We start from the raw sequence: 27,897 nt of genomic DNA on the forward strand, positions 1-27,897 counted from the left end.
TACTTCAAAGAAACACTCCAATTTCTTTTTAAATTTAATACAAAAAATTGCAAAGTCAAATTAATCTTCATAGGTTGAAAAATCGAATAAAGCTTTAAACAATCTAAGTCAAAATGGACATTATCTCAAAGTTAACCTTCTAAGTTTAAGTAGACGTTTCTGATCATTGTAATGGACGTATGTTAGTTTTGGTTAAATCTACAAGCATATCTTTTTCCAATCATTTTGCTTACTCAATCACATAATCATTATTGCTAATTTATTTGAATTTAAAAGTTGATGAGTAGAAACAGGCTTTTTACAGCCTGAATTAGGATAAACCTAGTCATAGTTTGTTTAAAGGATAATGAATATGAGTCTACTTATCTTTATTAGTCTTACGTAATTTCCATGAAACAAATAAATAATTAAGTCTGATTAAGGTTTAATTAAGGCTTAATTAAGTGTTAACTACTCATAACCCATACATGTTACAAATCGTATTACACGCCAAATTCATACTTAATAAAGATTTATTACTGCTTTATCATCATGTCCATTTACCTATATAATAATCTTTTCTTCAAAACTGGAACATGCAAGGTCATTTTTGTTGAATAGAAGTATTGTACTGAATTTGCTTGATTCTCGATAAAATTGTTTCTCTAATGGGTACTCGTTTCCGGTAGAATATATATAAAGAAGAATGTTTCCACGCAGATCAGTCCTACAGTGAAAAAATGCAATTCCACATTGTCCTTTTGGTACTCGTTAGTTTCCAACAATCGACGTTAGGAGCTTATAATAGAGGTATTATCTTCTGCAAACTCTGTATTTCAATTAATTCCGATGAAAATTAGGAAGTTTGGTAATAATGAATGGAAATCAATTTCCTGTTTCTCTAATGCAACTAGTTATCAATGTTTTAATATCTTTGTGACAAAAAATATGTACTGAGATATATCAGTATACTTCATTAAGGCATACACATAATATTATAACGATGGTTGTACTTAAAACATTTTATTTAGTATGGCATACTCTGCTTAAAAATACTATATTACGTCAAGATCTTTTTAATTTTATTTTTCTTACGATAGTCTTCTTTTGATAATAGAATCTCGTATAGCTTAGTAGATCTTGCATCGAATTACATTTCATTACACAATTCTATACATGTAAGCCGCAATGGAGAGTTCAAAAATTATATTTCAGCGAATTTTTGTACTCGTAATATCACAATACCTTAAAACGTAAAAACCGAACAAATATTATATTTTTATTATAGCAGATATTGGTTTACAAAGAAACCTTCGAAGTGGCAACTTCTTCTCTGAAATAGGAAATTGGTTTGGTCATCTAAAGGATCAATTTTACGGGACATTGTTTGGGCAACAAACAACTACAGAGATTCCAACTGTTTTGCAAACAGATGTGTTAGACCTGGACGAGCGTCAATTAAGAAAAAGATTACGAAATCGAGAATGGCTACGTGTGAATTTGTGTAAGTAACAAATAAGTTTTAATATGAAAAATTACTATATCATATATAATTTTATAAACCTTTGTAATTTATTGAAATTATACCTATTTTAAAATATAGCTACCGTAACATTTGATCCTAAACGAGATTGGGGTTTCCAAGTTGGCGATTGGTATTTCATTCGAAAAAACATTAGACAGTACAATGAATTTGAAAATGAAGGTTCATACGAGTCGAACTTTCATGTTCGAGGTACGATGCAACCTCCTGTACATTTAAGTACAATTGAAACTATAGGGACCTCGGATTACTCGATTAACATAGAAAATACGGATTCTTCATCAGCCGCAACGCTTAGTACGATGTTCACGGCAGATACTATGACGCAGCAAGCAGACGCATACATAACAACGCAAAGTAGCACGCAGATCGATTCATCCGTGAATCCACCTTCAATAAACAAACGGATAGAAGATAACGAAACTAATGACAATTCAATTCGTAAAGGATCCGTGGAAGTCCTAATGGAATAATAATGCATTTCAACAAATAATTACATTCATGTGATTTCTTGAACCTTGTATATTTATTAAAATTTCTGCATTTCTTAAAAACATGTGTGATTCTTTTTTATTAAAATAAACTATTTTGCATTCTTAGAGTACATATATTCACAAATGTATGGCTTTTTTGTGTAACAGCATGAGGAGTGAAAAGAAATATACAGCATTACATCTTTTTTATCAGGAAGAGTACACGTTTATTCCGTAAAACTTATCATAATCATTATTCTTTAGCAATATATTATTATAATAATTTTTACGTCGATGTTAGACAAATCGTGGTCTTCATGATATCTTGTGGTTTTACTGTAATAGAAAAAAAAAGAAAAAAACTGTCAGTAAAATAATTCATCCTTGATACTTATCACTTTCGCAATCACATGCACAAATATATTTAATGACTACTACATACATAAAGCAAAAAAAAAGAAAAAAATATATAATACAGGTGGAAAGAAGTTTCATTAGTTAAGGATTTAATTCAATGTTGATAAATTATTTTTATCCACTTTTCAGTTTGTGGAGTTTTATGTAATCTATTTGAATACTTATTAATTGGAATACCCTACATTAACACAGTTAATGATGAAAAAAATGATAATACTGGGATCAACACATTGTGCATGTAAAAAATCATAAATGGACATAAACATTTTTTTAAAATAAGTGAACAAATATACATTGTCAAGAAAAAATACTTTGTTATACGAAAACCACAATGTAGGATATAAAAGGGGGGAAAACAAAGATAATTACAGAAAATGGGTAAAAGAAACTTAGAATTTTACATGCTGACCATGTATGAGCATCATAATAAAGTTCCCTCTCGAGGCTTGTAGTACAAATGATGAGCATTTGTCTACTTCTTTCCCTAGAATAAAAAGTGTATTCCACCATATACCATGCACATAGAAAGATGAATAAATCTTTGTGTCCTTGTTATACAAAATATAATAAATTATATGAATCATGCAAATGTTTTGTTTTTATATATCTACAGAATTTTAATATATATACAAAAAATAAATACTATTAATTTTTTCTAATTCATTCTTTTAAATAAATCAATTATAGTTTAAAAATGAAAGTTAAAAGTGTTTTAATATTTAATTGTGAGTAAGTTTAAAACATTTTGCATTAAATGTGCGTTTATTAGAATTATGAAATTTATAATTTAAAAAACTAAATGTAGAATATGTAGCAAATACATAATAAATGAAGCATTCTAGTTGATCAAGGACACAAAATTAGATGATAGTGGTTAACACGTTCACGCCTGCGCTTTTTCCATATATGGTATTTTACATTAGCTATGTACCACCAGTGGTACATGCCAACATGAACATGTTAACACTTTTGTGACTAATATTTGTAGAATATATTAAAAGGAATCTAGAATTAAGAAAACATATCTCACAGTATGTTTATAGAAATATACTTGTAATCTTCAACTATATTCACTAGAAATATGAAATTATAATAACATTTATTATAGATTTAAAGGTGCATATATTAGTCACAAAAGTTTAAATTTAATTTATTATTCTCAATTTTAATACCATATAATAAATAACTTAAAACACTGCTTATAAATTTTATGAGTATGCACAAAGTATTTATCAGTTGTTAATAACCTATTTATGAATAATAAGTATTCATGCAATAATGAACATTCAATGTTTGGATATGATTTAATTTCTTTAAATATGATAAGATGAAATTTAAGATAAAGAAATATGAGAAAAAGCACTAATCAACAAATGATTAATAAATGTACCACCACCAATTACTGATTCTAACAAAACTCTATTTTGTTGAACAAAGACACTATTAAACAGAAATTATTCTGAAATTGTCACATTTATCTATATTAAAATTAAAATAAATTTATTATACCTTTTTAGCTGCAGCTCCTACTTTACTCTTCTTTGTACCCCTAACTTTCTTCATCCTGTTCTTACGTTCTTTACGTTGTTTCCTTGTTTGCTTTTGTTTTTCGAAGAGTCCATGCCTTGCTAACCTATATTTTGGTTCAAATTTCTTTGCGTAATCCAATGTATCATAGATTAATGCAAATCCAGTAGATTTGCCACCACCAAAGTTAGTTTGAAAACCAAATACGAATACCACATCTGGTGTAACTTTATACATCTTGGCTAGTTTTTCTCTTATTTCTGTTTTGCGAACTGACGGATGGCCAGGATGAAAAACATCTACAACCTGTAACAAAGTAGGCAGAAGTGTCATACTAGTATGAACAAATTTGTAATTATAATTAAACAACAACTGATAATCACTCACTTTCACTAATTCAGCAGAAATAAGTTTAACTTAAATATTAAAAATTCACGTAAATACTTACCATTTGCTTCCGACATAATAGCCGATTGCTCATAAACTTTCTAGTTCTAATCGTAACTGCACCTTCCGTCTGTAAATAAAAACGATAACAAGACTTAGAGGTTGTGTTGATCAGCGAATTTTTATTGTATTTTCATTATTTTCCGAAATACAACTACAGATAAAAAAAAAATTACTTAATCCACAATTAGATTGTATAATATAATAAACAAAATTTTTATTTTCAGTTGCACTGACATGTTAAAAGCATGTATATTCTTGGTTAGAAGATTCATGTCAGAGTAATATACAATTTAAATGTTAACAAAAATATTATTTGTAAATTATATTTATATAGTATAAATAATTATACAGTTTCTACATAGTTTCAGATAAGAAAGGCATATTTTATTTCATGATTAATCAACAGTTTTTGGATACAAAATACATACCATTTTGCTCGATTATTGTACCGCCAGCAAAAGGACATTTACGGAAACATGAAGCGCTATCTACATTGAAGATTCTTTCGTAACTAAAATCCCTACGATGGTATAACAACAATTTTTATTCATATTTATTCAATATCATCTTTATAAGAGTATATATTTATATTCATTTAAAAATGAATAGAACTATAGAACATATATAAGTACTTTAAAAACATAAAACAGTTCCAGTTAAGAATGAAATGATTTTATATTTGTCTTCAGTTAGGAATTTTGTATAATTAACTAGAAATTGTTTAAGCTGTAAATACAAACAAAATTTAATGAAAAAATACGTAGTTGCTTTAAAATAATACCAATAATTAAATTTTTCTATGCATTTTATTGAGTTAAAATTTATAAAATATATATTCATATAAATCAAACAAGTTTAACAGTATTCGTAAATAAATTTTTTATTCATGTTTTAAATAACAAATTTCTTGCAGATAATTGTATTTACGAAGGATTATAAATAGTATTCAAATAGATATTATATAGAACTTTACGTTTTTATGTAAAAATACGCATTTATGACATGTTATCAACAGAGCAGAGGAAAGTGAACATGTGAAGTTCTGAGGAAGACCGTAATAGCGCTAGTAGCAGTATTCCGTTCATCTGATTGGTTCCTTGTCAAGTAACGTCCATTACTCTCCTAGGAAGTTTCGAGAACGGGTACGGACGGTAATATTGGTGAGAGTTCTATGCGTTTACAACAGTTCGTCAAATACTATTACGTGGAGCAAAACGAGCATTTACAGCACGCGGATATTTTCCTCAAGCGGTTTTCTTTCTGCTAATATAGGTAAGAATAAATTACTTAGAACAATTGAAAGAATATTTTAGAAAATGTGCGCAGACGGACTGAATTTTCGTCATTGAATTATGCGATCGATCAGGGGCTCATGAATTTTCCCTGGGATAGGAATTCGCGTAGCATCAATACAGTCAACTTACGGTGGAGCATTAGAAGATATTGAAGAATATTAATTTGATTTTAACATGGCTTTAACGGTTGTCGAGTTTGAAGTGGACATTTGAAGGTTGAATTGTAAATCTATGTACACTTAAGCATATTGAATATTACGAAATACGCGTCAATTAATTTTATCATAGTGCGAACACTTGTGTTCACCCGTGACTCGCACTTTAACGTTGAAAAATGGTGGATGTTCCCATTGCTTAACTCGTGTCAAGACAAAACGCGGTTGAAGTTGTGAACTGTATCTGTCATTTAGATGCTTACAATGATGGCTATATATTTATATTAATTTTTATTGCATGAATTATAATCAGAGACACATTTTTTGCTTAATTAAATAACTATTTTATAGACTTATTTTTTTCTTGGATGATTTGTAACCGGTAGCCAAGCCTTTAATATGTATACAAGTATCTCTGTATACATATATACGTTACCAGAAGGCTCTAGAAAGTGTGGTGTTCTTTGTTCATAACACGATAGACTGTGCGATGTATGGAAACCACGTTTTTATTTCCGCTTCCATATCAATTAGTAACATTTTGGTAGTCTAAAATGATTCCCGTCGCCATTTTGAAACCGAAGACGCACATGGATAGAATTTACGAGAGATTTCCCTGAATATACCGTCTTTATGCTTTGAGACCTCGTGTATTGATTAAAGAATTTTCGTGTAATGTAATATAATATTTAAATATAATTAATTTGCAACGATTTTTTAATCTATATTTTCTTAAATATGTTGTGTCATTATTAAAATTAGAAATACTTGAAGTTCAAGGTCATTCCTTGTAATTCCATTTTTGAAACATGTATGTACGCATTTAAATGCTTGCACAATCCTGACGTCGAATAGGGAATCTAAATGACGAAGGAGTTTTTTTTTCGAGTTCTTCGTTTTAATAGTTATGCGGATTGCAGTGTATTGTTATGATTAGTTCACATTTTTACCAACCCTTATTTAATGAAAATTCAAATTCGTATTATTGTCTCCTTCGTTTTATATTTTATGTATTCTCAAATCAATTAAATTGTTTAATGCTTTAGTTCTTAGAATTGTGTTTATGAGCATTAAATTCTTTCCTGAAGTATTTACTTAATTACACTATTTATTATTCGTTACATAAGGTTTGAATTAATTTTTAATTTTGTGTACTTTTTATCCCTAGATATTTTTTTATGCAAAGATCAACAAACTGCAATCTCACGTACACATTTTTATTTGTCACATATTTATTATTTATTTTTTAATAATGTGTTTGTTTTTAATGGATGTTGTATCACATTCACGAAATCTAATGTACAGTATATAATATTTACATGTAAAGCTGTGTAAATAACTCTTGCGTTTTATATGTTCTATTATGAAGTAATTTTCTTACTATTAAAAAAGTAATGGCGTTCAAAAAAATTTAAGTGTTAATGTTATTTCATCATGTAATGAAATACATGCAGATCAATATGATAACAATTATTATGTAATATATTTTTGAAAAAAATAAATTACAGCAGTTTGATCATCCATTCTAATTTAATTTTTTCTGATGCATATGCAATAAAAAAGTAAAATTTCAATTATGTGTTTTTGTAATTTCCATAATGTAAAGTAAGGATGGTTATTTCTCATGTTTATTTAATGTGAGGTATAAAAAACATAAATCTGTAAAATTTGAAAACATGACTGCAAAAAATGTGGTATTTCAATCTTAAAAATAATATTATTTCGGTACTTATATTTTATGAGCAGGTTTGAAAGATTGAGGTATAACTGCTAAACCTGTTATATTAGGCAATTAACTAATACAGAATGAAATATGTGCATTCTCTTATTTGAAAAATTAAAGCTTCAAGACATTTACATGAGACAGTTCTCCAAACATGTGGTGGAAGATATGTTTTATATCATTCAACATATAATTTCAATTTGTGGATATAAATGATCCTAATTTAATTGAAAGTGATCCATGCATAACTTTTCACTTTCATTTTCTTGTTATTAGCAGGGTCCATACAAGCATAATAGTTACAAGTCAGTGACGTCTATAGAGAATAGATTAAAGCAAAAATGGTGAAAGAAACAACATTTTATGATGTGTTGGGGGTAAAGCCAGGATGTACTCGGGAAGATCTGAAGAAGGCTTATAGAAAACTGGCACTTAAGTATCATCCCGATAAGAACCCTAATGAAGGAGAAAGAGTTAGTAATATTCTCTAGAATTTTTTTCTTATTTCTCAATAAAACACATAAATTTGTTATTATTGAAATTTGGTTACTGAATTGTGTTTCGTTACAGTTCAAACAAATTTCACAAGCTTATGAGGTATTATCAAACCCTGAAAAGAAGAAAATTTATGATCAGGGTGGAGAACAAGCTTTGAAAGAAGGTGGTGGGGGAGGTGGTATGTTCTCTTCACCCATGGAAATCTTTGATATGTTCTTTGGGGGAGGTTTTTCTGGAAGATCTTCTCGAAGACGAGAACGCAAAGGACAAGATGTTATACATCAGCTTTCTGTTTCATTGGAGGAACTGTATAAAGGCACTGTTCGCAAATTAGCTTTGCAAAAGAATGTTATTTGCGATAAATGTGAAGGTAGGCATTACTTAGCAATTATCACGTAAAATCTGGAATAAGATAAAAAAAACATATTAATTTCTTTTCTTTAGGTATTGGTGGAAAGAAAGGTTCTGTTGAGCAATGCTCAACCTGCCATGGATCTGGTATGCAAGTTCATATACAACAACTAGGACCAGGAATGCTACAGCATTTGCAGAGTGTGTGCCCAGACTGTAAAGGACAAGGAGAACGCATAAATCCACGAGATCGTTGTAAACAATGCGGTGGTAGGAAGACGATTCGAGATAGAAAAATTTTGGAAGTTCATGTTGATCCAGGAATGGTAGATGGACAGAAGATCGTATTTAGCGGAGAGGGAGATCAAGAACCAGACTATGAACCAGGCGATATCGTCATTGTTCTTGAAGAGAAGGAACATGAGGTTTTCAAGTTAGTATCCTAATAACTGTTACACTTATAAAGTAATATTTTGTTTGTTACATGAATTTATTAATTTTTAGGCGCTCGCGTAATGATTTAATTATGAGGATGCAGTTAGAAATTGTAGAAGCTCTGTGTGGATTCCAAAAAGTGATTCGCACTTTAGATGGAAGAGATTTAGTAGTAACTTCACTTCCTGGAACTGTAACAAAGCATGGAGATTTAAAATGTATTTTGAACGAAGGAATGCCGATTTACAAAGATCCTTTCACACATGGCAGACTTATAATTCAACTAGTAGTTAATTATCCAAAAACTATCGAACTTAATAATATTCCATTGCTTGAACAATGTCTACCTCCTAGGGAAGAGGTTATCATTCCAGAAGGAGCGGAAGAATGTATACTTACGGACTTGGATCCAGAACAGGAAGCAAGGCGAAGAGATCAACGACAGGCATACGAAGAAGACGAAGGTGCTCCGCGAGTCCAATGTGCCACACATTAATTTGATTACTTCAATGTCGCAATAAATATGGTCATTCTTTCATTTTAAACTTTTGTCCCATTCGCTCGATTCTGAATCGTATGTATTAACAGAGGAACGAAAAAATGCGGACACATAGAAAAGTTCTTCAAGACGAATGAAAAGAACCTGAAGAAACGTCTAGATATGTGCACGACTATGAAAACTGTAAGGAATCACCAACGATTCTAATGCAAAGATCATACTTAACACTCAATTGTATAGAGAGGCCGTTGACGCTATTGACGATACATTTATCATCGCTCCTGAATTGATCTATAAATTTTGGTGAAAATTAGTAAACTGATTATAATTAGTTAATCGCTTGCTGTAGGAAAGTATTAAAAAAAAGATGTACTTATCATTAAACAAAGTGATAAGGAAACGTGAACTTACTCAATATCTAACGTAACATCATGTGACGTTGGTAGTAAATACAAACATAATCACTTGTATATCATGTAATGTTGAACATTCGAATTACATTCTGCCATTTGTGAAATTATTTGTTGATGATTAATTAGCAGATTCTTAACACTGATATAAGCATACTGAATGCTAGAAATAAAGTTAGACCGTCGTATGGTACCGATATTTCGTCTATATTTGTAATTCCCTAAAGTTCTCTAAATTATTAACAATTGAATACACGAGCTTATCAACTTCAACTCAATGTCTATATTAGTAACACGAAACTAATAAAAAATATTAAGAAATCTGTTGGTGAACATGCAACTCTGAAAATCTTTCGAATTTAGTAAAGCGTTTTGTAGCTTGATTGCAGATCTCTAAATCGCTTTTATTTTAATGGGACATTATTCCATAATATATAGTTGTAATCATTTTAAGAGTTATGCTAGTGTATGACGATATTAACAACATTATTTTAAATTTGTTCAACAATAATACAGTATAAGAAAGAAAATGTGGTTCCTGTATGTGTGAGTGGACTATCGCGCGTATTCAGAATTATTTATTGTTACAAAAAAATTTTCAGTATTCAATTACAATTCCGTTTTTGGAAGTAAAAGTAAAATTATGATTAATTTTTGGAAGTTTAAATACAAGAGACAGCCTTGTATATTTTCTCAAAAGGAACGCGGTTTTGCTGTTCATTTGTAACAAATATTAACATTTGTATTAAATTAAATACGTCTTCGATACATTCGCATAATTTACTGTACACAAGGTCGCGTACTCGTCTGCAGTTACTATAGCAAATTTAAATAGAAATGTATTGTAATCTTATTTATTATAGATAAATTGGTGATCAATTAGTACTTTTTTGCATCGTCAAATAAATTGGAAAAAGTATAATGTGAAGTATACAAACGGTACTTATTCTCTTCTGAAGTTGAACCTTTAGTCCTTTATATGCAAATCATACTCGAGTTTCTATTATAAGTTTTTATTGTTAAAAAAATTGCTTTAATTACAAAACTTTCGTTAAAATAACCAACAAGTTTTACAAATTAATAGCCTTCGATTCTCATAACAGTTTTCTGACAGTATTCTAGAAGTAGATTGTTCAAAATTTAGAAAAAAGGCAGTTTTATTTCAAGACGTAATAAACTTGAACTAAATACGCACACATTCGTAATTAGAGTCATTCATGAGAGGTAACAATGTTAATGTGCCTTTGAGTTACGTAGAATAGCCTAACGATGGCGATATAATCGCGGCCAGGGTCGATGTTTTTGTAATGTGCGTATACAAGTGCCCGAAAGCCAGCAGTCGAGATGCCGCAAAGGTTTCTGGGTATGCGGAGGGAGCCATATTTTTCCAATATCAGTTATGCGAAAACAGCGTACGCATAGCATCCGCAGTATGGAATTTCGTTCAGTAGCCTGCGTGAAGTCTGTGTTATACAAGAGGAATTGATTACGAAGCAGACGACAGGGGACCAGTGGAAGACGGAAAGGCAACAGTGCTAGTCAGAAAATAATAAGCGTGCGTTTCCACGCGATCACGAAGCGAGGTTCGGTGAAAACGACGAGCGCGGGCCGCGCAGGTGTTCGAGTCGAGAAGAGGGTTAGTTAACTTAACCCGAGTTCGTAACCGCGACCGGTGGTAGTGGTGGTAGTACTAGTGGTGGTGGAGGTAGTGGTGGTGGTGGTGGTGCTACTGCTGCTGTGACGATGACACAGCGTCATAACACAACGTACGTCCGTCCGTGCGATTTAACGCGAATTGTTATGGCAGTATAAAGTGTTTTTTGTACTTAGTGTGCATTCGCGCCATTACCGATCGAACGAGTCGTGTCTCGGTCACGATTAACCAGTGCGTATTCAGTGTCAAAGGAGATGGCTTTCTTGTTTAGTGTGTGAACCAGGTTTCGGAGTAGCGTATTTTTTTAGTGACAGTGGCACACGATGACATAATTCAGTTCCATTCATTGTTTCTTCGTTGAAAAGTGAGTGCGTATATGTGAAACGGAATAATCCGAACTGCGGCCGTGAATAAAGCGACGAGACCGTGGCAGTGACACGACCTCAACGTGGACCATTTTTCAAGCGTTAATTATTTCGCGGTTCAAAGTGTTTTTATTCTTTGCCACCAAAAGTCGACTCGAACCTTCGCCGTTGCTATCTGGTAATGTTTACAATGCGTCCGGTTGGTGATGCTATTGCTTCGGTACAGCGTATACTGCGTAATTAGTTCAGTGCTGTAGCCCCATTCTGTTGTTTCGACGCGACTGAATTGGTGTGCCAGACAAATGAGTGAGCGGTCGTATCGCAGACCCACCTTATCAACAACAATAGAAGCGTAATGTCCAAATAAATTAAATAATCGTCGATCGTACGTCATCAAAATTCTGCGAAGTATGAAAATTTTAAAGGACTACTCTAATTTTATCGAATTCTCTCCACGTTGGATTTTATCGAATTTATTTAAAAAATTTTATCGACGAATCCGTGACAAGTTACGACGTTACATTACAATTCCCCTTTTATAAACAAGATTAAGTGGGTCCACGTAACAATTTCGAAAAGAGCCCGAGCAGATGTAAAACGAAGTCACGTCGACTAAGCGGTGAAACCTTCAAACCATAATTGTTATTTTCATACAAATTTTTAATCATTCACGATAAGTGAAAAAAATACACAACGGCAGCGTTTTTACCGCGGTTTTCGATGGATCATCAAGCAGCGTCGACGGAACTATAGTAGTAATGCCAAAATGTACGGGTCCGCGGCGTAGAGGTTAGACGGGCATTGACCGTTGAATAGCGCGTGTCTGTCGTCCGTCGGATACTTTCCAGTTTTAAAATCTTGGCACCGTTACCGTAACTCCGTACAGTCATCCGTCGTCGTGGCTCAAGTGTTTCAGGTGGGTGTGTGCACGCGTGACCCAGCGATATTTTCCACGGGAATAAAAGGTGAAACTCGCGAAAGAGAGGAAAGAGAGCCGGCCGGTGAAATCGAAACATCCGTTTGGCGTGCCGCGCGCGGTGAAGCCAAGGATGTCGAGCGACGAGATTGTGAAGGGCAGCTGCGAGATTCCAAGCATCGGTGATCGTGCGCGGCCAGGAAGGAGGACCGAGAGTACGTAGTTAGGTTTCGGCGGGTGGCAGACGACACGCGCGATTATATTCGTTTACGGAGGATGCGGCAGGACCTTGAGGTACCTCCACGTAGGCGTGCTAACAGCAGCGTTCCAGTGATGTCGGTGTCGGGGTTACCTGCAGCGCTGCTGGACCTGGACCATGGCCGGCAAGCCTGAGCAGCCGTCCACACACCCTGCTCCCCTAAGTCACAGTCATCATCATCATCACCACCATCAGCAACAGCATCATCATCAACAACAACAACAGCAACAACAACAGCAGCAGCAGCAGCAGCAACAACAACAACAACAACAACAACAACAACAACAGCAACAGCAACATCATCAACAACAACAACCGCAACAGCAGCAGCAGCAAGATCAATCGGATCAACATCAACAACACCAACAACAACAACGCGCCCAGCACGCTCATGGGATCCAACAAAACAGTGTTTTAGTGTACGTATCAGGGGAGAATTTTGCGTACGCGACGGCGGTCGGTCAGAATGCCGCCGCCGCCGCCGCTGCTGCTGCTACCGCAGTCGGGTATCAGTCCCCGCAGCAGGCGACGTACACCGGTATTCTACCGCCGCAGGTGGCGACGGCGGCGGCGACGTTTCCCGCCAAAACCGCCATATACTGTAACGATAACAGCGGCGTCGGCGGCGTCGCCGCCGCTGCTACGGCGACTAACTGTTGCCGATTGAAGCAGCTAGAGTACGTCCCGTCCGTCGATGGTGACTCCGGTCGGTCCGCGCGCGCCTTGTCCACTGGTAACGTGGACGAGGAGGATGATTACGGGACGATTGTGGCAAACAATGGTTTATTGTACCGGCAGGCGAATTTCATTCAGGCGACCAGCGGTACGACAGCCACCACGACGATGACGTGCGTGGTGTCGGCGTGCGACAACAAGAATGCGGTAACCCGTAGCACGCTGGAGAACGATACCGGGAATGCGGAGGGCCTAGCCATGACTAACGTAGAGCCGATCGGCAGGGTGAATGGCACCGAGATGGTACCAAACAAATTATTTCCATCGAGGATCCACACCGAGATCTATCCCTCTGCGGCTGGCCGACTGACCGACGGTTACAGTAATAACGCTAGGATTGCGCAGGCAAGTCTTGGGGAGGGTTGTGTCGGTCTGTTGAGTGACGACGGTGCCGCGTGCGTCGCGTACGTGCGACAAGGGAGCGAGCCCACGCAAACGTCCGCGAGTGTTTTCCAAGCCGACAGTGTGGAGCAACAACAACGAGTCGACATGGACGAGAAGAGTCGACAACAGGACGCTTTCCAGAATCAGGTCGGCGCGTCGCTTTCCTCGACCTCCTCGTCAGTCGTTGGTGTCAGTGGTGCCGGTGTCGGCGGAGGTGGTAGTGGTGTTGTCGTTGTTGTCGGTAACGGCGGTGGCAGTGGTGCGGTTAGCTGCGACTCCGTTCGTTCCGATACCGGTGAATCGTCGACCTATAGCAGCTTGAGCAGTCCCGAAAGTCAAAGTCAATCATCAGCGCACGACGGTTTGTCGTCGGCCGGCGCAACGGTCAACGGTGGCGGTACCTGCGCGCAGCAGGCTGCGCGTCAGCCGTCGTTGGCGTGTATCAACAACACTAACAATAATGACAATACCGGTCAGCAAAATGTAGTGTTAACGATGAACGGTAGTGCGGTGGTTGCACAGCAGCAGCAGCAACAGCAGCAACAGCAGCAGCAGCATCATCAACAAGCGATTACAGTGCCTCGTGGATGGAAAAGGATATGCACCAACGGGGTCATCATTTACATCAGGTGACTGCTGTTTATTGTTTTAACCGTGAACGTTTTTTGTTCATTACCGCGAGATGGATGGCCCATTTTTGATTGGACGATTGTTGTATGAGACGGAATTTTCATCATTTTGTGTCATCATTATGTATTGTCGTTCACTCTTTATACTGTAGGCTACAAATTTTCAGGAAATCTGATTTGTTTTTGTTTTTATAACGATTTTTCATTTTTATTTTGTAAAGCGAAATCCTTCATTAAGCGATGCAGCGTTACCATAGAAAAGTCTTTTTCTTTAAACGATCCATAAAAATGGTTCTTGTGACATGAGAAACCCAATAATCGTATTATAGCATCAAACTAATTGCTACGAATTCATTTACATGAATTCAAAAGGTGCTACTAAAAAGCCACGTTTGGATTGCTCGATTGTTCTTTAACGAGTTTAATCTTCGTAATCAATGAAATATGAAAATACGAATGACCGAGGTTTTTTCAGAATGCCTCGTTCGGAATCGTACGTTCGCGTGGTTTATCTTGATGATGTGTGGGGTTGTAGCAGGCATCGATCCGCAGTTAAATGTTCCAGCTAGAACTTTAATTTCGCTAATGGAATTAAACCGCGTTCAGTCGAGGCAAATAAGATTAGCGGGAGCCGGCCGGGTAAATTAGGCTAAAGACTACGGGGACAATGGTGAGATTCCGTCACGTGGAGTCGCGTCGGACGGAATCTTGTGAAACAGTCGTCCGCGGGAACGAGTTCGGAGTTCGCGTAACCTGATGATAAAACTCAGGGCGTAACGAGCGTTGGAGGGTTTCATCGTCTAAGCACCAGACATTTGTGCTCTTCTCCGGAGATCTTAAAAAGGTTTTGTCTCCCTCCGCATCCTTTGTAATCTTTCCCGGCGTTCCGGCTAAAAAACACGAATTTTCTAGGAGGCGAAGACCCCACGTTGGACGCCTCCCTGCTCCATTCCGGCACATGGAAAACGAAAGGCGTCTTCCTTCTAACCCCTCATTGTACTTTTATGGTTCTTTTCAAAGTCCTTTGGAGGGTCACTTTCGTCTTTTCTGCCGCGCCTTTTTTACGGCTGTCTTTGCCAAGATGCCACGCGTTCCCCGCTGCCTTCACCTCCACCCTCGTCACGTTTCAAAGGGGGCCCCGTTTGTCTTCGTCGCGCGGTTAGTGTAAAAATTGAATCGATTGGATTCCCCGGCAACAAACTCTTGGATCATTCATTCAAACTCCGCTGGCAACTGATTCAGTAACTGCAGTTTCAGAATTTAGTAGATGCTATCTTCGGAGTTGTTTTTCACATTGCTCTCTGCTTAGTTACTCTGCGACACAGATTTATTAAAATAATAGTTTTTACGCTATTTTCTACTAAAAAATAATTAGCAAACATTTGAAAATTGTGTATAACTAAGGGAGTTCAGAGCATTTCATTGCGGGAACTAGATATACACGCTCACGAAGGACAGGTTTTACATTGCAAACGCGGAGAGAAAACAGTCACGAAAAATTCTCGTTCTCCGTGATAGTCTTAGGATGTCACGGCGTATAACCAGGGGTCCCTAATTCAACTTGATTTTCCACGGATTACGCGGAGTGGAACAGCTGTAACAAGGCACCTTCGCTTTCGCTTTGAACGGAGACAGTTGATTTCTGGAGGAGCTGGAACTGCGAGTCGCAAAAGGGCAACGCCTCGTGGCGTAATCGTGCCTCGTCGGAGAGAAGGCCTGACCTGGTCTGTTCCAAACCTCGTTAAAACGATCCCTCCCGGCCCGGCAAGAATCACAGCTTAAATGACGTTTAAAGGGCCTCGACAAACAATGCTTCGGTTGCCTGGCATCACTGACTGACCGCGTACCCTTATGGTCCATCGCCTTTTCGGGTCCGAATGCATTGGGGCTCGTTCAGGCTACTTTTATCTTTCTTCTCTCATTTCTTCGTTCATACCGCGCTGCATCCGCGTTTTTGTTTAACAAATGTTGCCTGGTCCACGAGTGAAAAGAAAAAAAGGAAGATTCATCTCCGGGGCGGGCGTGGGAGAAGACGAAACCGCTTGGGTGTACCATATGGCCGGAAAAAGTCACGCGTTTTGATATCGGGCTGGCGTTTCGCGAACCGGTTACATAAGTCAGCGGGAACGGAAACTCCGATACCATGGACAAATAGTTTTTGTCGTTGCCGAGATAAATCTTTGATATATGTGCCGGGCAGACGGGCGGGGATTCCTTCAAAGATTCTTATGGTTCGACATCCTCTGACCGTGGCGATGCACGGAGGGACAGATCCTTACATCGAGTTGCGTACAGGAAGCGGAGGAATGGTCGGAAGGAAGAAGGACGACGGCGGGGTGGGAGCTGGAAGGGGGCATATACGAAGGGAAAAGGAATTTCGTTGAACCGCGCTGTTCGTGCGATCATTGATTTACGATGGTACGTCGTAAATACCATTGGTGATGTACGACCATGGCTCCTCCACCCTCCAGCACCCCTCTCCCACAGGTCCCCACTCCTCCCTTTATCCCGTGCCCGTACGTACCTTCCCTTGTCTTTCCCCGCCAAGTTTCTTCTTTACTCTTCTTTCGTCCGCGCCACCGACGTTCCCTTTACGGACCTCTTCTTGATTTATAATACCTACGGGCCCGTTGTCTTTCTTCGTTTTCTCTCCTCGTACATACCTCCTAGGTGTCCGGGCTTCGTTACCCTAACCTCCTATCTTCTGTCGTCCGCCCTCCTGTCGAACGAGAACTCACGTTGGCTCTCGTCAAGTATTTTGTGCCTTTTTTTTTTTATTAAACGTGTTTTTCTTTTCTTTTTTGCGAAGCGTGGGTTCTATGGGTGAAAGTTTAATTTTGGAATATAAATTTTAAATTATATAGTTCTATATGTAGATCATTATGCAGGTTTTGTGAATTTTTGGAAAATGGTAAAATGGGAAATTTTATAAAGTTTAGAGCATATTTTTGATACACCAATATTGTTGTTGCAGAAAGTTGAACTTAATTTCGGGTAATAGTTTGATTTTGGTGTCGAATTATTTATGTACCTATGTCTTGAATGTTTTCTAAAAATTTCGTGCAAATCCTGTGAATGTCACATAAACCGGTGAACGCAGGGAATGAATTAGTCAACGTGATCAAGGAGACATTAAAAACGGTGGAATGTGCGAGGATCGTTGACAGTTATATTTCATTTAAGATCATTGTCAGTAAAAGCATATACATACGTCAGGGTTTCGCGATAATTTATGGGCCTCTAGATGGACGATTCGCCGCGTTTATTTCTATTTAAATTGGCGCTGTCGCGACGCCGTCTGCGAGATTCATAGATACTTGGATTTGCAATTATTCCTGTCGGAACATCTTGAATATTCATTAGAATACTTGCTTTGCATAGTGCCAGTGTTAAGTGCCATCATGAAATTTGTAATTGTGTTAGGGTACCGCATTGCTTGGTATGCGGTCTCTGCTCTAGAACTTATAGAAGCCGTTTTAATCTTATATTATTTTTATTCAACTTTTCTTCTTACATTTATTGTGTTTTCTTTCTAAGACAATAATTGACAAATACGTAAACTTTAATAAAATTATTAATTTTATTCAGTGGTTAAAACTTGTAATTAAAGATAGCTTAGAACATATTATTACTTCGTTATGAATATTTTGCATCAATGGCGAACTTCTGTTGCTTAATAAAAATATAATTTCCAGGCGAATATGAAAATAAAAAGTTTTACCAAAAATGTACGAACTTCTATGCAAGGAATAAATAATGGTAGAGTAGATATTGTTTATAAATTCTACACATTATCTTTAATTCACAATCTTCGTCGCAGATAACGCAATTTCTCTTTAGTTGTTTAGTTTCAGTAACATTATTCGACGTTAATACTCAACGGAGCTGCAAGCTAGACGGTGATTACTCACCGGAAGTGCAGCGATGCCAAATAATCTCGAAGCGTAGTTGCATAATGGCATTATAAACAAATCATTAAATACATAGATGCTTGTGATACCTGTTTCACTGTATGCAGATAGAAACACAAGTGTTTCCAACAATCATTGTTTGTTTTACACGGATAATCATCCAACCATTACATTTCGTTGCGAAATGCTAATAACAATAAATTGATGAACCATGCTTGCTTATGCAAAGTTAAACCTTTCGAAACTTTTCTCAGTAACTATAACGAATTTCAGTCTTTCGCCTTCCATAAACGATTTTGTTTAATTACAGTTGTCTTGTTAAACATATTCGTTACTATTTATTTTTACGTATACACTGTCAATATAAAATTCCATCGCGAAATTAATGAGAACCGATCGAAGGAAAAACAAACAATCGGTGTTGGCAGGGGTCGCGAGGTGAACGGAGAAGAAAAATTAAGGTTAGCGGCACAGACGATTAGGCCGCGGGTTCTGAAATGATAGAAAGGGGGATGGCGGCGAGGGGGAGGTGACGGTGGATCAGGAGGAACCGGTGGCCACGGAAGCGTGGTGACGAGGGGTCATTGGATGAGGAGACGAGAGGAGAGGACAGAATGAGCGATAGTTGCGCAACCACACCTCCACCGCCGTCGAGCGGCGATTACGCAAACGTGATAATTAATTGCCAGTGTTCTCTGTTTAATGACTCGTCAAGTCGTTTGCTAAACACGCCAAATCACCGGTACGTCACGAAAATCGCTATACAGGTGCATCGTTGCGTGTCGAAGCTGTTAATTCTATGCCGCGGTTGCGCAACTTCACGCGGGGACAGGATCTATATATTTTTTTTTTTTTATTCATTATTGTTCAATGTGCGTTCCTGTTTGACATTGTTACCATTCGAACTTTCCTCACTCCGAAGCGTTCTCGGTTTTCCACTGTGAAACATACGACGGCTATAGTTGATCTAACTATAGTTCAATACGACGTTTGAACGAGTTCCCAAAAACATGGATCATGGAGCAAGATGACGAAGTATTCACGGAAAAAGACAGGTTTCATTGCTTTGGATGCAAGTCATATAATACAATAGAATGAGATTGTTTAAAGAGAAATTCAATTTTTATGCATTAGAGAGAAACCTCTACTCGTATTTGTTTGATTGGATGTTTCGAGAATTTGTATGTAAATTTACGGTTACATGTACCGATTGCGAACACCTTGAACGCGCGATGTATAAGTAGGGGTTGAAGGGGCAGCTGAACACGCTGAAATAACAACTTGTTTCTCATAACGTCGGTAGCGTAACGGTAATCTTCACTGCTTACGAAACCGACGGCGCGGGTTCGAATCCTCTGCAGACTTCTTCGAAACCTCCTCGATTGTGTCGTTATTCCATTATATCTATGAAAAGTCGAATCGATTTTTCACCAATGATTCTCAAAATTCTCCTATCATTCAATCCTCTTCACTCTTTGTATTGAAACAGTGAAAAGTCGTCCTACCAAAATAAAAAATATATGATTAATAAAAAAGAAAAAACAAAAATAGTAAATGTGATATTCCAAACGCCCAATGATGAAAATTAATTCATAATCGAGGCCCGAGTCAATCTAGCAGGAGAGGGGGTACACGTGCTCAGGGTACTTAGTTACCGCGATGCTCTACCTCGGGAAGGTCTGAGATAAAGTCGGCTCCTCTCGGGATGGGTTGTTTCTCGGAGAAGGACGCTCTAGAAGGGCGATCCCGTAAATGGGATGCGGGAAAACCAGAAACAGCGGTTTGAACCTAGCTTCTGTCGCCGTGGACGCCAGCTCGTTTCCCCTCCTCCTTCCTCTTCTTGCCATCCGTTTCTCATCCCCTCGCGTTCCTACTCGCTCATTTTCACCGTTTCCTCTCCTAGGGCTCTTTCCCTCATCGTCCTTTCCCTTCCCCTTTGTCTTCTCGACTCCTTGGGAACGTGTGCGCGAGAGAAAGGGAGATGAGCGAGAGGAAAACTGGCAGAGGTCGGCTGGTCATACCGATGGAAATTCCCGCGACTCGCAATTTCAGTACAATCTGCAAGCCGGTCCTCTCCCCCATACAGTACTCACGCTCGTATATTTCGTGTACGTTCGTGGACTGGGGGCGGGAAGGGGGCGGAACTCAATTCAGACTAATCTGACTCTGGCCCGTTTAATTAAACTGAGGGCGGTTTCTTTTGCACGGGATTTCCCTGCGTTGCCTCTTTTACCCATCACCCGACGCTCGAATTTCGAACCTGTTTATCATTTCGGATGAATGTGACGCTTATTACAAATTTGTCTCGTGCCTTGTAACGTGGCTGACTCTTGAATCACGAGGATTTAGTTATAGAGATTCTTTTCTCGAACAATTTTTACTACTATTTTCGAAGAAGTTTGATTTGGTTTTGTTCTGTATATAATGAGAGAGTTGAGAAAGTGCGAGAGGATGTGCTGCAACATTTGTTTCTTCTAACGTATTTTTTATAAAATATAAATGGCGATCAAATGAAGATTCGATCAAACGTTATCCGGCAGTCCGATCGAAATTTCGAGGCATAACAACCGGAGCCAGTTGGCCCTATTTTCGTCAAGGTCTGCTACTACTTTCGACGCATTTTGTATTGAGTAATGGGCTAATTATAGTTTTCACTTGTTCAGAAACTCCGGTTGGCATCGATCGTTGAATACCCTCGAGACTTATCGAGTTCGTGGACTTCTCGCTCTTTGCTGTTGATCAGCGTTTCAATTGCGTCTGGATTAGGGTTGATCCCCTTTCGCAATCTTTTCGATCGCACGGTGTATTCGTTGGAAGCGAAGATTGCGATCTGAATTTAAATAAATAATAATTTAAATATTTTATTGTGTTCAAATATCGATCAATTGTACGGCTGGTGCGGGACACCCAACAGATCCTGTTACCGCTGCCAGTAAACCGGATCCGACAGTATTTTTTCTTTCATCCTTCAATTTGTTAGGATTCCCGACGTGTTCGTGTACGAGTACACTCGTTTCTCGTGTGTTTCTCTCGCGATCTTCTTTCTTTTGACTTCTTTTTACCTTGGTTTCCTGTCGTGGAAGATCTACGCGTAAGAATACACGCGGCGCGTAATTTATAGCTGCGCTGATTGTACGCGCTAAGGCGCCGCGTGGCGTGTTTCTCAGTCGATAAGCATCGGGAATACTACTCACCCAGTTGTATTGCCTGATGCCCGTAATCGCGTTGCCAGCGTTTCGCTTTTATTAAACAAAGATACATTGTAAACATTGCTCCGATAAGCCTTCGTTAAACACTTGAAAAATCTTCGTTTACTCGCGATTAACAGAGAAAATCATTTCCACTCCACCTCATCGCAGTCGAGTACGCTTCAAGACAGGAACAATTTTTTTTTTAATTACCTTGATATAATTTCGTGAAGAAGTGTCCGATGCAAATCATGGAGCTTAATTAGATCGCTAAATTACACTGTTCGCAACGGAACTCTTTATTACTTAATTTTATCTTATGTCGCGTGTATTTGTTCGATGATGAATATCTTAAATCGGCTTCTTCTCTTCTTCGAGTATTTTTCCTGAAAAAACGAATGTTTCATTAGATCTTCAAACTATCAAGTTATCACATTATGCTCAATTAGTATCGTTAATAGCCTAATAAAGTTCAGATGAAAAAATAAGATATAATTGTTGAACGCACCTCGCGGTAGATACACGCAATTTCAATCGGAGCCGACAGATTGCGATCTGATCTCGAATCGTTATCAGCGATCCAGGACAATTACGGTCGTCACGTGAGCATTATTATTGCACGCCGGGAACTATATTAAACGCGTAGGAGTAAAGGTAATTTGCGCTGATAATGAACCACCCACACGAGTGCGGTCGTATGTGGAAGCGGACCAATATTCGAATAGTTTGCACGCTTGTGATCGTTTCTTAATTGCATTAACGATTGCTTGGCCGCTCGAAAATTCAGTTCTTTCCTCTCGGTGAATGTTTCCGACATTCTCTTGTTATAAATGCGCTCGTTAATTGACATTAGCATAATAAATGAACGCAAATTTTATAATAAAACCGGTTTGCTACCGTGTCCAATAATTTTCAACGTTTCACTTATCGCCGCCAATTTAGTTTCAACATTTTCACGTGAATGCTGCTTCCAATCTAAATTATTGGAACGTTCGTTGCAGACTGTGTCGCTGTCATAAAAATTTTATTGAACCGAAGGAATTATGAAGTCCATTATACGGAACATTTCAGTTTATCGTCCTAGGCTTGCTCATAATCGAATCGATTTAAATGAATATGTACACTTGCAATTATTTTACGATAATTGTCAGCGTTTACTCTGTAACTTTGTGCTGGTTCGGCTCTCCTAACATGTCTTTTCTTTCTCCGACTAAGAGAAACTATTAGCGCCAGACAATAAAATACTCCCTCTTAGTCTTTATTGTCTCGCTGAATTTCAACTACTACTTTTACAATTACTTATCATATATTCGCGCGTGGTTACAATTATCTTCACATAATAAAATGTACTTACATTGTCGCCCGAGAAAATGATTTCCCGATCACTTTCGGTTCCGGCTCGTAAATTCATCGGGGTCCACCGCGAAGATGGCGGAAGCCTTGTTGGGCATTGTAAATATCGATTAGCCGGTTTATACGGCTGCTTTTAGACGCGCAACAGGGATTATTTGGACCTCATCCCTCCCGGAAATTAATATCCTCCGACCACGAATAACCCGTATTACCGATTATCATCGCCTCTAACTACGTTTGCTCGGCCGGATATATGTTCACGGGATTAATTTTAAACGGCAGACAACGCCGAGATCTTTGATACCCCGGAACTATTTATAGGGGTATCAGCCGGCCTCGTAAAACTTCTATGAGCTCCGCTTAACCGAAGTTTCAGATAATGTCGCTTTTAATTTTAAAGCGCTTTTAGTGCGACGATAAAACGTTGCGCATCGTTCGCCCGCGCGCACGCGCGCACGCCGCGATTTACACCGTCGAATATTTTACGTTTACTTTGTACTAGCCAGATTGGTACAATTTTATATTCGTTTTATCTTCTCGTAATAATTCTCCCCTCTTCCACCTCGTCCACACTGTCGATTAAATATGTAACGGATCTCACGATCGATTTCTGGCCCGATGAAATCTCGCATCCGCGAAACAATACGTGAACCGTGTATAATTGGGATCATTTTAACCGGTGAAACGTTGCTAATTCGGAGGCGCGACGCGGTAGACGCGCATTACCGGCAGCCCGTAAATTGATGGCGCGACCGTAGAGAGGGTAATTTACAGTGTGACACGGAATAGAGAACGCGAAATTATTTTTCCGAAGGGATTATTTTTCTGTCATATTTTCATTGGATAATTGTAGTGTTCGATCGTGGTTTCTCCGCGTAATTCGATGTTTCATTTGATTTTGCGGTTAAAGAGGAAATGAGTGTGCATTTAATTACTGGCAATTGTGGTTGTGTTGTGATTGAAAGGTGTATTCTGAGAAACAAACGTAATTCTGTTTCGTGAGTTGTGGATTGTGTAATGAAATTCTATCGTGAGTTTATAATGAATTATTTTTAAGTGAAAATTTCTGTTTGAATGAAAATGTTTTTTGGTAATAAAATTGAAAGGGTGAAATGTGTAATAGGTATTGCCGTTGAATAGTGAATAAATTTGGGCACGTGTAAGGTTTTCTTTTATAAGGAGCGTAACGCCGTTAATCACGTTTCGTTCCGACGTCATTAATAGATCTCGGTTAATTTATGGATCTAACGGGTATAAAAGCCGGCGAGAGGGCGAAGCGGTTTTATCGGGAGATAAAGCACGATGTGTCCTGCTCGCTTTCTACTTCCACGATTAACGTGGCCTCCGGTGCCGATGACAATCTTTTTAATTTGTTTTCTCGGAAAACGACCGCCTTACGTCACCGTGGCGTGGAAAGTCGCATTAGCAAGAACACGGAATAAACCGTTCAATTACCGGCATTATGGATATAAAATATCGACGCGAGGCTACCTTTGAAGATTCAGATTGCACGGCTTTGTTACTGCGATCTGATCATTTTATCATTTTCAAACGGACTCTCATTTCTTATTCCAATCGGCGTCCCGGTAAATTGAATTTGTTTTATGCTTTCGAACTGGGAAGGATTGGAAATTGAAGGAAATTATTGCATTTTTGTGCATTCAAGGAAAGGTTCGTTAAAAGGTACATAAATGGAATTTATGGACTGATAAATAGAAATTGACTTCCATTATTTAACCGTATTACGAAACATTACCTTTTAACGTGTTAGACTCGTGTTAAAGATTTTTAACGTGATTTAACAAATATCAATATTACTTGATTCATTTGAATTCAAAGTAATTCTATTAATTATTATTATTGTTGTTGTTGTTGTTCTTGTTGATATTATTATTCTACTGTAATTAATTATAATAGTTAAAAGCAAACATAAATATAGAAAAGGTCTAGAATTTTTCTCTTTTTCCAATAAATTATTAATGGCAAAGTGGTTGTATTGATGAGAGTTGAGAAAGAAATTATAGTGTAAGGAGTTAAAAGATTATTTTAATGTAAATCTTAAGTAAGATAATAACATTCCGACGAGACTGTAAGTCTTATGGAAATTGGCATTATAAATTAATTTAAAAAAGTCAATCCTTTTATAATTGATTGACAATAGTTGAGTTATCGTTAACGTTGACTTTAACGTCCCTTTGTTACGTTCATAATGCTTTGTGGCAAGGACGAAGTTGTTAGCTGCCTTCTGGACAATATATCGTGTTTCTGTTTACCAGAGGGAGCACAGAAGTATTTAGGTAATAGATTCAGGGGATTAGTCCTTACCTGTTCTCAAGTCCCACCTTTACAACCCGTAAAAGTGTTTGTAGTGGCCCGAGCTCAAACAGTTGTTCAGTCTCTCTCGTGCGTTGACTTTTTCTGCGTTTTTTCTTTATTCCGGACCTTGTATCAGCCTGTTGGCGACTGGTAATTTATGTAAATTCCGCCGAACCCAACTTCATCGGGAATAATTTTATCAGAAATTAACGTTGAATATGCTCAAACCATTTTAATACTGCCATTCCCGTAAATTTTTGTAAAAAAAAAAATCGTAATTCGATAAGAATCGTTTCTTTATTCTTTTCTTTTTACCTTTTTACTCGTCGTACGAAAACATTATCGCACTAATTGCTTCAGTCCCTTAATAAATATTATAATACATTTATTTTTATTGATGCATTCACCCAGAATTCCAATAAAAAAAAAAAAAGTGATTAATTTCAAAACATTTAAGGACTGCTCACAGGACAAAGAAGGTAAATATAATTATAAAATTGAAATTAACAGTTATTATTTCCAAATTAAAATTGAGTACGCGTTTCATTTATCCTGGCACGATTCAATAAAATCGAAACAAATGAGTCTCGAATGAACGACTGCATAATCATTATAGTTACTCAACCCGCTCAGTCGAACTTTATACGCGTTTTATCATCCCATATTACATTTTCGGAGCGCATATTTCAATTCCCGTGATGCTTATTCGTTCGAGTGCTCGATTGTAATTCAGATTCGGTCTGCGCGGTCATAACCACGTGGTTTAACGTTATTTGTCTTGCATTTGAAATGCCGGATAACGGATTCCCGCGGTGTTCACCAAGACGTGACTTTAATAGCGCTGTGAAATAGGAAGAAAATATTCGGCGACGACGGCTACACGAAATTTATTTCGTTCGGCTTCGACAGTTTCAGTTGTCTGTCGATTCGTGGACTTATCTCGTTGCTAACTTGTAAATTCGTTTTATCACGTAGCCACGATGATGGAACAGTATTTCTACTACAATAATACCGCATTTATATGAATTCGTTAGGGAACAAACTGTTTTAAGCTTTTCATATAATAGAAGTCTACTAATTTTCTCCACTACATATGATTATTCATGTAACCAGATTTCACGTTCAGATAAGTAGATCTAATTATAAATTTAAATTACTCTTCGGATTTGAGCGATTTTAAATTCTACGAATTTCGAAACGACTTGTAAAAACAAAAATTTAAGAAGTCTGATAAATTAACTCTTTTAAATGGGGATGATAACGAAATTAAACATTTTACATTATTTAAAGAAGGAACGAATAAGTAATAGGAAGTATTTGTTTTATTATTTAGTAATAAAACAAATAATTTAGTATTATATATTAAGTGCTCGTATAATTGTAACGATACTTGACTTTGAATTAACTCAGCTGTAGTTCATTTAATTTTATATTTATGAAAATAAATAGAGTTCTACTGTATATAAATTGTTTCCACAGGCCGATCATCGGGTGCGTGAAAGTTGGACGATATGCGGCGGACTCCATCTTGGTTTCTTTCGGGCGCGCGCGTCGCTCGGCGAATTCAATTTCGTTTCAATTGCCGCAAAGTACCTCCGCATTTCTCTTCCACTGTTCCGATTACCGTACGCTCAAATTGGAGTGGACTGCACACTGGTTTGAGTGCGCCGGAATTTTACGCAATCTGGATTTTTGTTTCCTCTCCTCTCTCCCTCTTATTCTCTCTTTTTGTGTAATCCCTGGGAACCTGTGTTTAATTATATAATTAACTCGAATACCGGATTACTGGTCTCGCAATAATTAGACTGCGAATGTCTGCGTATTTCATTTTCGAAGACAATCTTTTTTAATAGAAACCGGAATCAATGGAAAGTTCTTTCTTATGTTTTTACGATGGACCAGGAATAAAGATTTTGTTCATTTTAATAAATTTACAGTAAATACTGTAAACATGCTCGACGATTTAAAAGGAAATTAGAATTTTATTTAATCTAGTGAAATGTATTTTGCATTGGATTAGTACTTTAAATTGTTTTTTAGAGTTTTGCGAGCAGATGAAACGATCCTTAATAATAGAATTTATTTGTCACATTTCGAATGTACGTAACAGAAATAGTCTGTTCGGTTAAAAAAGTATTGAGATCATCGTGCTACGCATTTGAATAATTCCGAAACATAAACGAACGCAAGAGATGAATACTAAAATTCTGTTTTCGTTTTAAATTCCCAAAGTGTCGCGGACTATAGAGACATCATAAAATGATATGTTTTATTGAATTACTAAAATAACAGGCGCTTTCGTCGAAGAAAAAGAACTCATGTCTTATTTGCAGTTGAGAATAGCGTCTGCGATAGTTTCTGACGATGAAGTCATTTTGTAGACATTAGAGTCATTACGCCAACACGTTGAAATGAATGAAAAATAATATACT

General features: G+C 37.3%; 5 protein-coding genes across 13 annotated transcripts in view; 4 read left to right on the forward strand and 1 right to left on the reverse strand.

Moving 5' to 3' along the window:
- The first annotated feature begins 92 nt into the window (after positions 1-92).
- Positions 93-2,121, forward strand: LOC116427830 (uncharacterized). Of its 2 annotated transcripts, none has more exons than XM_031978619.2 (4): positions 93-177; positions 669-789; positions 1,268-1,483; positions 1,583-2,121. In XM_031978619.2, exons 1-4 carry the CDS (start codon positions 172-174, stop codon positions 1,993-1,995), a joined length of 756 nt encoding a protein of 251 aa, XP_031834479.1. In that variant the 5' UTR covers positions 93-171; the 3' UTR covers positions 1,996-2,121. The 2 variants fall into 2 exon arrangements, with proteins under 2 accessions (XP_031834479.1, XP_031834488.1); XM_031978628.2 differs by having other exon boundaries at positions 1,271-1,483.
- A 75-nt stretch (positions 2,122-2,196) lies between these two features.
- On the reverse strand, positions 2,197-4,901 carry RpS24 (ribosomal protein S24). Of its 2 annotated transcripts, XR_004235162.2 has the most exons (5): positions 4,818-4,901; positions 4,388-4,456; positions 3,922-4,245; positions 2,822-2,896; positions 2,197-2,331 (listed from the first exon to the last, which is right to left on the reverse strand). XR_004235162.2 is itself a non-coding variant. In XM_031978631.1 (4 exons), exons 1-4 carry the CDS (start codon positions 4,818-4,820, stop codon positions 2,329-2,331), a joined length of 399 nt encoding a protein of 132 aa, XP_031834491.1. In that variant the 5' UTR covers positions 4,821-4,901; the 3' UTR covers positions 2,197-2,328. The 2 variants fall into 2 exon arrangements, 1 of the variants encoding a protein (XP_031834491.1); XM_031978631.1 differs by lacking the exon at positions 2,822-2,896.
- A 581-nt stretch (positions 4,902-5,482) lies between these two features.
- Positions 5,483-9,954, forward strand: Droj2 (DnaJ heat shock protein family (Hsp40) member A4-like). Of its 4 annotated transcripts, none has more exons than XM_031978651.2 (5): positions 5,483-5,661; positions 7,842-8,035; positions 8,133-8,430; positions 8,505-8,844; positions 8,916-9,954. In XM_031978651.2, the coding sequence occupies exons 2-5, from the start codon at positions 7,904-7,906 to the stop codon at positions 9,340-9,342; spliced, it is 1,197 nt and encodes a 398-aa protein (XP_031834511.1). In that variant the 5' UTR covers positions 5,483-5,661; positions 7,842-7,903; the 3' UTR covers positions 9,343-9,954. The 4 variants fall into 4 exon arrangements, with proteins under 4 accessions (XP_031834511.1, XP_031834510.1, XP_031834512.1 ...); XM_031978650.1 differs by having other exon boundaries at positions 5,486-5,661; positions 7,839-8,035; XM_031978652.2 differs by lacking the exon at positions 5,483-5,661 and adding an exon at positions 5,738-5,899 and having other exon boundaries at positions 7,839-8,035.
- A 152-nt stretch (positions 9,955-10,106) lies between these two features.
- The window catches only part of LOC116427841 (uncharacterized), a 315,812-nt gene continuing 298,021 nt past the window's right edge, over positions 10,107-27,897 (forward strand). Inside the window, exon 1 of one of the 4 annotated variants that reach the window (XM_076370965.1) lies at positions 10,107-14,697. In XM_076370965.1, the coding sequence (XP_076227080.1) occupies positions 13,067-14,697 (1,631 nt within the window). In that variant the 5' untranslated portion in view covers positions 10,107-13,066. The remainder of the gene's footprint in view (positions 14,698-27,897) is intronic. The other 3 variants (XM_031978648.2, XM_076370966.1, XM_031978647.2) reach the window with 3 other exon arrangements.
- LOC143174853 (uncharacterized) lies at positions 25,184-27,879 on the forward strand. The gene is made up of 3 exons (XM_076370416.1): positions 25,184-25,615; positions 25,923-25,944; positions 26,945-27,879. Exons 1-3 carry the CDS (start codon positions 25,359-25,361, stop codon positions 27,125-27,127), a joined length of 462 nt encoding a protein of 153 aa, XP_076226531.1. The 5' UTR covers positions 25,184-25,358; the 3' UTR covers positions 27,128-27,879.

This window comes from Nomia melanderi, chromosome 9 (assembly GCF_051020985.1).
Source record: "Nomia melanderi isolate GNS246 chromosome 9, iyNomMela1, whole genome shotgun sequence".
In the NCBI taxonomy this organism is placed as follows: Eukaryota; Metazoa; Arthropoda; class Insecta; order Hymenoptera; family Halictidae; genus Nomia; species Nomia melanderi.